Below are 12,050 nucleotides of genomic sequence, written 5' to 3' on the forward strand. Positions count from 1 at the left end.
CCAAGACACCATGACATGTTTGGAGTCAGGTCCCTGCATGCAACATTACCATGTGGTCTAAATTTGCCCAGGTTTGGTTGAGCTCCCGCAGCGTGCTCATGACAACACCAGAGACTTCTTCTTTCTTGTTCTGAATCAAAGCAAGTCCGTTCTGCTCAATTTTCTCTACCTCTTTTTCTTTTGCTCTAATCAAATCTTCTAGATCCTGAAAGATTAAAAATAGTCATTTTAAATTGTTCTATGATCAAACTCTGTGGTGCACTGAAACTGAGCCATTATAGCCTCATATCCCCCCAAGTTTAAGTAAAATTTGATTACCCAATAGATAAAGACATGGCAACATGTAATTTTTTTTCAAGAAGTTAGAAGAAAAGAAATATATGTGGGAAATGGTAACATGATTTATATTCTTAAATTCATGTTGGAAAAGTTACACATAGTCCTGGGCCATTGGATGAAATGCAATAGGATGGTATTCTCAGTATCTGAGTTTAGGTTACATTTCTGCTACTATTAAGTTGTGCCACTTTAAGTTAGAAACTTCCACTGGGTCTGTTTCTTCAGACAGAAAATCAGAATCTCTTTTAGCCTTTCTTTCTCCCTGATTCTATGTGATTTGAAAGGTTATAGGCTTTTTTCCCCCATGAATCAAATCCTTATTGTCTTTGGGACGTGCATTTATAATGGTCAGTATGAAATCTTCAAAAAAGAAAATACAATGAGGCAACATTCTGGAGTTCATCCTTAACCATACAGTATAGCCCTAGTTTATATCTTAATGCCATTGGAACTTTGGAAAGCTCGGTATGGAAGGCTGAGACTGCTATCGACATTTTATGGATGAATAAGTGGGAGATCAAGTTATACAACCTGTCTTGGGTTACAGAGCTGGTGAGGTTGGGAGATGGGATTAGCACCCAAGCCTTCTGAGCTTACTGACTCCCAGCATGGTGTTGGAGGCAAGTCCCCAGATGTGACTTGTGGCGAGGACGTAAATCCCAGGTTCAGGCAATGTGAGAAGCATATATTAAGGCACGGTTGCATGTTTATATTCAGAAATATATTTACAGAACTAGAGATGTGGATATGTAGGCCTTGGAGGTTAAAGTGAAGAAAATTCCAAAATAATATATATGAAATGTTTTTTAAGCTGCTAAAAACTTGGCAAATGTAGGATAGAATTAGTCTATTCAGTTATTTGGTAATCAGCCATGAGTCAGTACTGATTTATTTATTTTTCTTCTCCTTAATTATCATGAAGCTATTTTTTTCTTGATGTATTAATTAGAGATTCATGCAATTAGTAGCCTGAGGAGATCATTTTTGTTTTTAATATTATATTTTCATTTCTACTTCATAATTCTGTCAATATTTTGACAGCTTTGATAATTAACCAGAGAATGAATATAGTGATTACTAGGGTTATAGGTCCTTTATGCAGTATGGAAAACATCATTAATTTTATTATTTAAGGATTTCTTTCTCTACTTCTTTAAAAGGGTAGCCATAAACAATCCTTTCAACATGTCTTTAATATGATTCTTAAATTCAGCCTTTGGAATTAAATTTATCCTATTTATTCATAGATGTTAACTTTTTTAGGGAACAATATTAAATGAATGATCCATTGCTTAAAGACACATCTCTAAAATGGCCTGCATGCTTATGTTGGCATAAAAGCAAAACCCAGGAAGGAAACAAAACTGAAATATATATTTTGTACAAAATGAAAGTGTGTTTTCCTTTCCTTTCAATAATAATTAAAAGATGATTCTGTTTCTGATCAATGAAGAAAAAAGCCAAACCTAACATTTTTTTGCTACAATAAATCATCCTTAACTTGAGTTAATTCATAAATGTTATTTTTTATGTTGGTTTAAATTAATAAATCACCTCTGAAAGAGTGGGAAAATATTCAAGATGTTTTAAACAAAATAAAGCTTAAATCCAGTCGCCGATTTAAGTCTGCTGGCTTGGATTCCACACTTTGGTCCAGAGGAACAATTGCTCAAAAATGACAATAAATTTTTATCAAGGTTTGTGGTATTGCCAAATAGAACCTGCCATTAAGCTGTTATGATTTTTATGTGATGCCCCAAAATAACTGTGTGGGTTACTTTCATTCTGTTCTTTGTTTCAAGAAAAATGACTACATTTAAAATCACTAATTGGCATTGTGTGTGAAGTTCTTTAAACCACATCTCAAGCTTTTCCTCCTGACACTGCCTGGTGTGACCTTCTGTGAGACTGAAATTTGGGTCTGTAAAAGTAAAACTTGGCCAAGCTTCCACTACATTTTCTGATAGTAACATCTCTGTTAAATAGAGGACATTAGTCATGAAAAGAAACAAAACGGAAAATGGCAGAAAAAAAGTACACGAAAGAGAAGAAAAAAATAGTAAGAAAAAGTAGGAGAGAAAGAAGAAAAAAGGAAAAGTTAATGTATACAATTCCAGTTTTAACAATAAAGTTTATCACAAGGACATAACAAAGAAACCCTAATCTTACTAATGCTAACACTTAAATGATCTTTTAACTTTAATGGAAACATTTTAATTTAAGAGCTTAAGAGGTCTGACTTCTCATTCCTCAAAGTAAAATTGTGAAATTCTGGATTTTTGGGTACGTTTTGATATATGAAACTGATGGCCAAAATTAGAAATATTACTGGCCCCTGGAAAACTGGAAATGCAGTGAGACTAGCTGATGCATAATTTTGGTCTTCAGTCTTTTATACATCCTTCTTCTGATGCGAAGCATTTTTTTAAATTTCAAGGTATTTCTCTATATGATGGTTTTCTTTGCCATTTTTATGCACTCTGGAAATTACAATCCATTAGCTTGTCAGTCCAGCGCAAGGGAATCTGCTCTTACTTTTCTGAATGGAAAAGCTTTAACTCAGAGCTTAAATATGTCTCTCTTTATATATGTCCCCAGAAAAAAATGCTACTTGGAAGAAAGATCATTATGAAAGGCCTTTCTTTTTTGAGTCTATGATATGAAAACAAGATTTGGGGAAAGGAGTGTTTCTGTAGAACTCTTTCACAGCTGAGTCTTCAACTGGTCTTTGGAAACACTACAGAGAACCATCACAGCTAATCTGTACATTAAAAATTATTGAATTCTTTTAAAATTTTATTACAGTACTACCTGTAATACCTCCCATTTCTTTTGTATAAACAAGAATACCTGAGCAAATGTTAAGTGTTCCGAAGTCACTGGAAGACACGTAGAGTGTGCTCACTCCACCTGAACCAGAGATTCTTATCACTAACAATAGAACAAGGGGCTGCTGCTGGATGCTTCCCGTGGGACATGGGACCCTGTCACCTACAAAGCACTCCTTAGACCCGAAAACAGAATTCATTCAAGTCTAGTGCTAACTTCCCGTAACAGGAGATAGAAGAGAAGAGCAAGGTCAATGACATTTTAAAGTGAGTCCACAGGCTAATCCTGAACCTGGGGCCAGTCTATAGGTTCTGCAACAAGTTAATTGTATTAGAAAAATATTAAAGAGGCTTGAGAGATCTGATAACAAATGTAGCATGTGGACATTGTTGTACCCTTATATAAACAGATTAACTGAAAAAAAAAAACCATTTTAAAGAAACCCAAAGAAATGGTATTATGCGTTGAGCACTGAATAATATTAAGGGATTATGGTTAAAATTTTTGTGGTGATAATGATGTTATGGTTATATAAGAAAAGAGCAATTTCTTAGAGATGTGTATTGTAGTATGCAGGAATAAAATGACACAATATCTGGGGTTCACTAGAAAATATTTAAGAAAAGAAACAATTCAGGTAAATATGTCAAAATCTTAATAATTATTACATCTGATAATCAGTATAGAAGGGTTAGTAGCATTCTCTCTAATTATGGGTAAGTCTCAAAATCCTCATAATTTCAAATTATTTTAAAAAGGTGAAAGAACATAATGGTTAAAGAAAAAAATAACCCTATAAACTCACATAATCCCAGAAATTCATTACCGAACAAAACTTTTTTCAGTATTTCACTCTTAACCCCCAGGGCCTGAGAATTCCTTTGGTAGATGCCATGAAGCTGTGACATATGCCTGCCAGCCACCTGCTCAAGTTACCTGACAGTCTTTCATTGCGTTCTGAACTGAAGCCTGATCTCCAATGCGATGTTGTTGCTTTAGTCTGTTTTCCTGGGTTTCATACCAAGTTTTCAGACTTTGTACATTATTTTCATATTCTGACCAAGATTCCAATAAGCCTTCCAACAGCTGGATCTGAAAAAACATAATGAAATGAAATGTGTAATTTTATTTTAAACTCAAGCCACTATTTCCTCCAATTACTCAAGCCACTATTCCCTCTAAATTAAGAATTCTTCAAATACAGTTTATTGTACATACGATTAAAAAATGAATCTTACCAAGTATGGACCGGTGGCTAGTATCGATAAGGAAGTAAAGAAGTCAACTTAAAAAAGTCAAAAGAAGTTAAGAGGCATCTTTAAAAAGTAAAACAACATATAATAGGTGAAGAGTAGAGGATGTAGAAGAGAAAATAATGAACAAGAGTAAAGAATGTTTAGAGCGATAGGATTCAGTGGCGTCCCCTGCAGAAACATCTGCATGCTCCGTGTACCTATACTACTTGGGAAATGAGTTTTCTTTAGAGAGTGTGTCTGTTCTTGGCATTTTTGCACAAATATGGACAAGAGACCGCTTGGCTTACCTTCTCAGTCACTAGACCCTGCAGGATTTGCCAACTTTTATTCATGGCTCCAAGCTGCTCAGCAAAATCAGTCTTATCACTGCGTTTACTTTCCACATCCTGACTACTGATTTGTAGCATGGACTGATTCACAAAATCAACTGTCAACTGTTTACAGTTAATATCTATCTTAAAACCCTGAAAAGTGAAGGGAGAAAATAAGAAAACAAGATCATGCGCATAAATATTTTATATTTTATCAGGAATTGGAAAGCCTCAAGTAACTTTAAGATTAATATTATCATTTCCATGATTTGGTCCAAATGGCAAAATCTGTGTATATTTACATAACTCATTATTATCAGAAGTTAAATATATATAATATATGATCATCCTGAATTTATAAATTTTGAATATATAAATATACTGAATTTGAATTTATAATTGTTTGTAAAATTTTGAATTTATTAGTATGTTGAATATAAATATATGTATATATTTTAGGTAGGGGATATAGAATTGGATAAATTATATAATGTCATTATAACATATTTATAAATTATAGCATTTTTCTTTAAAATTATCTTTTTTTTTTAAGTTTCAGATATAGAATTTAGTTATTCAATCAGTTGCATGTAACACCTAGGGCTCATCACATCACCCAGTTACCCCATCCCCCCACCCACCTCCCCTTCAACAACCCTCAGTTTGTTTCCCAGAGTTAAGAGTCTCTCATGGTTTGTTCTATGATTTTTTAAATGACACAAAATCATATTCAAAATCATTCCTAATACTGGACAACTTTTCTATGTCTACAACTAGGGAGGCAGTTTTCTTACTCTTGTACCCCTATCTGGTCACTATATATGAAATATACATTCCAAAATCTGATGTCCATAATTTGAGTTTTCGAGTTCTTTTGAGTAAAATAGTCCTAAAATATGAATAGTTAAAAGGAAAAAAATGTTCCATTACCTTATATTTCTGAAGGTATTCATGAATTGCCTTGTAACCTATTGAATTTTTTATATTCTCTTCATCCTTTTGAATAACATTTTCCATGAGAGAAATCCAAGTCATAACTTCAGAAATGGCATGGCGGGAAGGCAGCTTATCCATCTGGAGCTGCCCAATAAGAGACAGAACAAGACACAAGTATTAAAATTCAAGCCAGAATTCTGCCAACCTAAAAACCCTACATTAATACTTATTCGTGTACCAACAGAGATAACAATTCTTAATGACATCTTTGGATCCTAACCTCATTAGAAGTTTGAAATTAAACATCAGGCAAACAGTGAACAATAATAGTCATCTTATGTTCACTTGACATCCAATACTATAAACATTGCATAAACATTAACTAATTAATCAAAATACCAGTAAGAAGAAAATATTATTCTTATTTTATAGCTAGTTTTATGAGTTAAAAAAAACTTAACTACAAAACATTCAACAGATGTATTTTATTAATTATCTTGTAAAAATTTCTGTGTATTATGACTTAGGAATGTTAAAGGAAGAAAGAAAAATACCACACTACAAACTATCATTTTCTAGATTTTTGGCACTCTAATATTTATTCCTAAGAGCATGGCCAATTTCTTTACTCTTTAACTAAAATATACTTAGAATTCTGAATCTTACTTCATCTATTGTACATTTTTGTAGATATTTATTATAATGATTTGGAGAAACAAAAGCAATCATTTAAAATATTTGTGGACTTCTATATGGTGCAGGAAGATATAGAGATGAATGTGAGATGTTTCCTGCCCCCTAGAAATGTGTAGCTGCTGATTAGGAGGGTAAGACAGACATTAAACACAGCTATCATACCTGGTAGAGTGAGGAATATCAAAGAGAGATAAACACACACTGTCTGGGATCCAGGGAAGGGAGGTGTATTTCCAGATAAGGGAAGTACTTACATTTATTGAATGCCAGTTGTTCTATTGTAAGGGAGATTATAGGTCTTTTATACATATTGTGATTGAATCCTCAGAACTACTCACTTTATGAGGGAACTGTAGGGACCCACGTTTTACTCATGAGGAGACAAAGAGTTTAAACAAGGCCAGATGAAGCTTCTGCTACACACACACACACACACACACACACGCACACAGAGTAAAGAAGTCCTTGGAAGATAGACATTTGTAGACATGGCTTTGTAGAACAGGTCACTTTTAGTAGGCAGAACAATGAAAGAGAGAAAGGGCAAATGTCTATGACAAAGCTGATTTAATTTTGTAAGTAAAAGCAGATTAAGCACTCTTCCCATTTAATACTGCTTAAATCCACTATTATGATTTAAACCTATGCTTATTTCTATACCTGGTGGAGCTTCTCCTGGACAGTGGGAATATTTGTCAGCAGGTCAGTCCACTGGCTATCAATGTGTGACAGCTCTGAACGTAGGGCAGCTGTGTCCACTTTCTTTAATCGAAGAAGCTGATTTCCAGTGCTCAGAACAGATGATTTCAGGGAAGATTTGGCATCCACTTCTTTGGAAAACTCCTAAAAGAAGTAGCAATATTCAAACCAGGATTAAATAGTCCGACCTTTAATTTAAGGAAAAAGAACCATTTTACTACATGAACAATTTTTCTTTACATCTTGAAGGGAAGTTATGGTAAGCACTCCAGAGGAAAACAAAAGAAAGCACACCATTGCCTTGAATGAAAGTCAAAGTGTAGCCATTCCTTGAAAATTGCTTTAATGAGGCAATGTCGAAGCCTATTATTTTGCATAATTACTGACCACACATAGTTAACATTGACAAACTCCATAGCTTGGCTTATTAAGTATAGAAAATTGATTCTCAGGCTTACCAGGAAAGCATTTAGATGATCACGGACCATTTCCAGTTCTTGTGGGACTGTCACAGATTGTTGAGTCCAAAATTCTAGCCTGTCTTTTGCAGACTGTAACCAGTGAATAAGTTCTGCAGATTCGCTTTGATATCTGTAATTATGTTAATGAACCTATTAAGTAAACATCCAATACATCTCTTCCGCTAACCCATGTTAGTCAGCAATACCCATTGTAAAAGAAGAGACAAAACAGGTTTGGGAGAATAGTGTCTTGCATTCACACTGTCAATTTCCCTTCAAATTTATACCGTAAGCAAGTTTCAGCTTTCCCATTTCTAAGCTGAATGTAAATGCACACACACACACACACACACACACACCCCTTTCTCCTACTCCTTCACATTGAGGCTATTTAGAAAATATTAAAGTTCTTAGAAATAAAGGTGGCATAGAAATAGAGTATTCCATCATGTAAAATCAACCTCTACTTTCCTGAATACTTCCTATTGCTCTTAAGAAACTTTACTTTCTCAAACACACTTTCCTTCTATTTCTCCTTCTAAGGTTTTACTTTGACCACCCATGTACCGTCAATAGGCCAGGGAGGGTCAAAGGTCCAAGAGAAAGTGCATTAGGCACTTGCTTCCCTGCTCACTTCTGATGACACGTTTATGCAATTATATAAGAATCCAATTGTGGGCTTTGTTTTTGCCTTTACTTTCCACACTATCATCTTTTTCAAGTCCCATACCCACTGACCTTATAAAGACTCTTGAGCACTAATCTAAAATGATGTATATTCGTCATTGTATTACCTGGTCCAGTGTTTCAATACTGTTTCCAATCTGTGAAGCTCCTTAGACACTTTGTTGGTAGTATTTAACCAGTGTTCTCCCAGTTGATTTAGCTGGCTTTCTAGATCTGAGCAGCTAATGGATATGAGCAGTCGTTTCCCATCATCTAATACTTGATATAATTTGGGCTGGTATTCATTAAGGCTGGATTTCAAATGCTAAAATTGATTGAAAATACTGGGTTAAAAGTTTGGACAATGCAGTTTTTCTCTTTAAGAATTTAGTTTCTCTGGTCACCATAAAGTTCCTACTCCCTGTTAGTCAGACTTCGCTATTTGCACCCAAGTAAGATTAGAACCTTTGAGATGGCTCATCCATATCTAAGTATAGATGTACATTTAAAACTATCAAGCTATGAGAATATTGTGACACCACCATAACAGCACAGAAAATGCTTGGTAGAGGTTGAATTTTCAAAGAGCTCTCTCGTAAAAAAAAAAAAAAAAAAAGAAAAGAAAAAAGATCTTTCTTATGTTCTATTATAAAGCAAACACTTAAATCTATCTGCTTTCAACAATGTCAATAGCTTGAAATAAAAGTAAAAATACTTAATAAAATATTTGATTGCAAGTTTGTTTAGATTCTGTTAAAACTATGGGCAAGTTTCAAAAGAAAATGTGGCAACTTTTCACACCAGGATGCCACTGGACGCTGACCTGGTAGAGTGCTATCCGGTCGATGAGCCTGTCCTCACTCTCCTCCACCAACCCCACACTCGGGATGCTACTTTCCACCGCCTCCAGCTGTCTGCTGAGCTCCTGGTGGTCTTCATCCAGATGAGACCACGTCTAGAAACACAGTATCAGTCTGTGAGCTAAAGAATCCTCATTCAGGAACAGCGATCCTCTTTTGTGTGCAAAATACACATTTGACAGATGCTCTTTAAAGTCATGTTGGAGATGTTTGTGTTGGGGGTTTGCTCTGGGAAGCAAAAGATGGCTTTGAAGCACATAATCAGATGGTGACCCCGAAAAGCATTGTGAATGGGCTTTGGCATCTGCAACCAACCCACTGTATGAACATGGGCAAGTCACTAAATTTCTCTGAACCTCATTTATAACATTAAAAAAACATCGATAATAATAATAACTCTCTTGACCATCATGAGGATTAAATGGAATGATTGTACCCAGGGCACCTGGAACACAGTAGGCATCTGATACACGTGGTTTCATTAGTTACCACAGTGATGATGCGTGTATGATTGAAGCAAAAGGGAAGAGCGTGTTTACTTCATGTAGTAAAGTGAAGTCAATATATTACATTCACAAATAAAAAAAGTTACCGCAGCCATTTGAGAAATATGAACATACAGTGCAGACATTCTACTAAGGAGAAATCCCACACCAGTCACTCCTAAATTCTGATTTTTACTTTAGCTGAAACTGGAAAATCTTTTTAAAAATCACTTGAAGTCTTTTTCAATCATGTAAAGAAAGGGCCAGCAGTTTTTTAGTCTGACTGTAGAAACCCCAAATATCATCATGTCCTATCTAGAGTCAGTGTGTAGGGAATCTAGTTGACTGAAGGAATGGCAGAGCCTTTATCCAAATAGGAAGAGGAAATACGAGGGGGACAAGGCAGAACACGATGCTGAGTCTGAGGGGGTTCCAAAGTTCTGTGAGCTGAATGGCATGGGTAGATATGTCTTGCCTTAATGGTGTATTTTGCAGTTGAGTTTACTGTAGGGAAGGGATGAGGTCAATAGTCTCACCTCTAGAATGTACTCCAACTCCACACCCCTCTTGTGAGCCCGCTTTAGTACAGCTGAAGCCTGTGCCATCAGTTCTGTGTGGAATTGCGTTTCCTGTAGGACTGCAAAGCTGATTATCTTTCTGAAGAGTGTTTCAGTCAAGATCATATGAGATTCCAGGCCCTGAAAGTATTCCTGCAATTTTTCAGGCAGAGAGAGGTCAGCAACTCATATATATACCACCTTACAACAAAAGCTGCTTCAGATGTGAAAGCTGATGGAACTCAATATACGAGCAATTATCTTTCCATCCCTGCTGACCCCCACCTCCGTTAGGCACTCACAGCTTCCTGCAGAGACAGGGGCTCCAGTTTCCTCACAGGCCACTCGACCCTCCACTCAAGTGTACCTACACAGGCTGTGCTGCAGATACGCTGTCCCCCCCAAACAGAGCCCTTCAGATGTGACCGGCTGCTAATAGAATTCCTCTGCCCTCTCCATGCCTCATCCCTGTACAATCTGGGGGACTCTTACTAACTCCACCACACCGACTGGCCTTCCTCACCTTCGGTCTCTGTTTTTACTCTGTACTTCCCAAGATGTCCTCACTCTACACATGCACGACTTTCCTTCCTCTATGTTTGGGCTTGAGCTCTGTTTTCCAAATTCCCAGAGCATTCGTTGTGCTCCGATACTCACTGCCAAGTATAGCTTGACATGAACCGATTGGTATTATACAGTTTTAAATTTCCTTTGTATTATACCTACGCACAACAGAGTGAGAGGCCTTGGGCAGTCCTGCGAATGTGTTTTGAAATGTTACTTTTTATGTGTGAAAGTCCCCAGAGGAGGGAGACAGGGCTTATCCTATTTCCTGTTCCCTCCACTGTGCGTAGAGCAGATGACCTGCAAATTGATAACAGTATTTAGTGCACGCTATATGCTGAAACTCCACCAGTGCTTTGCTGACCAATTTGGTTAATCTTTATAACACCTCTATGAGGTAGGTAGTTTTATTTCCCATTTGGTGGATGAAGACACTGCACCACCCAGTCTACAGAACATGCTATGCTCAAGGTCACTGAAGAGCTCTCTCTCAGAAAATAGTCTGGTCAATAGAAGCCAGAATCCTCATTTTTAACTGACAATTATTATATCATAGAATCTTAAAGTTGGAAGAGAACTTGGAGGTCATTTAGCCCAACATTCACCAAAAACTGATATTCCTTTTACAACCCAATCTCCCCCTAATGGCCTTGGATGGTCTTTGTCTGCTCAATGGCAGTATTCCTTTTAGAGTTCTTTACCTATTGGGCCCACGTCTCTGTTATTTATACGCATTGATCCTAACTTCCTCTCTGGAATAACTCAGGATGATATTTTATAGCTGCTGTCAAAGATTTGAAGAAAACCAGCTGTAAACTTTAAAGCAATGTTTTCAAAGCCAAATGATAAGACTTTAATAAATCACAAAGTTTTGGACAAAAAAAACCTCTGGGAAAAATAGCAAGAAGTACAATTCCAAAAAAAAAAAAAAAAAAAAATTCACCTTTATAAGCCACTGCAGAGCTACATAATGGTAAAATGTTAACTATCTATAACCCAGTGGGGTTTTCAAAGTTTCCATGTATGACATTCCTATAGCCTGAGAGTTTGGGTTTCTGGATGGCAAAATGACTCTTTCTGCAGTCATTCTAAAAATGCAAGAGTTATTTGTTTGTGCATACTAAACAGGCACTCCTTTACTAAGGAGCAGTGTCTAACTTGAGTTTGGCTATGGCACATACCGATAGGGCAGTCTCAGGCTTACCAAGTTTGATCCTGTAGTAAAAGGACTCATTGTCCCCAGGAATAAACTCTGGAGGCCCACAGCAACCAGAGGAGCATGTGCTTACAGGCCAGAAGAGCTGAGGGATGCGCATAAGAGACAGATACCCAATCTCACAGCTGAGTAGGTAGCTCTGTTTCCCCAGGGTACAGTGAGGACTTTGGCCAGG

General features: G+C 36.5%; 1 protein-coding gene across 12 annotated transcripts in view; it reads right to left on the minus strand.

Annotated features, from left to right (window-relative positions):
• The window catches only part of SYNE1 (spectrin repeat containing nuclear envelope protein 1), a 443,290-nt gene that overhangs the window by 91,037 nt on the left and 340,203 nt on the right, over window positions 1-12,050 (minus strand). For all 12 annotated transcript variants that reach the window (XM_045805371.2, XM_045805374.2, XM_045805377.2 and 9 more), the window contains 9 exons: window positions 10,075-10,248; window positions 9,017-9,148; window positions 8,322-8,518; window positions 7,525-7,657; window positions 7,028-7,210; window positions 5,666-5,815; window positions 4,712-4,888; window positions 4,105-4,260; window positions 50-205 (listed from right to left, as the gene is read on the minus strand). In XM_045805371.2, coding sequence (XP_045661327.2) covers window positions 50-205; window positions 4,105-4,260; window positions 4,712-4,888; window positions 5,666-5,815; window positions 7,028-7,210; window positions 7,525-7,657; window positions 8,322-8,518; window positions 9,017-9,148; window positions 10,075-10,248 — 1,458 coding nt within the window. The remainder of the gene's footprint in view (window positions 1-49; window positions 206-4,104; window positions 4,261-4,711; window positions 4,889-5,665; window positions 5,816-7,027; window positions 7,211-7,524; window positions 7,658-8,321; window positions 8,519-9,016; window positions 9,149-10,074; window positions 10,249-12,050) is intronic.

This window comes from Ursus americanus, chromosome 11, assembly GCF_024610735.1.
Source record: "Ursus americanus isolate L20-20 chromosome 11, mUrsAme1.1.p, whole genome shotgun sequence".
Classification (NCBI taxonomy): Eukaryota; Metazoa; Chordata; class Mammalia; order Carnivora; family Ursidae; genus Ursus; species Ursus americanus.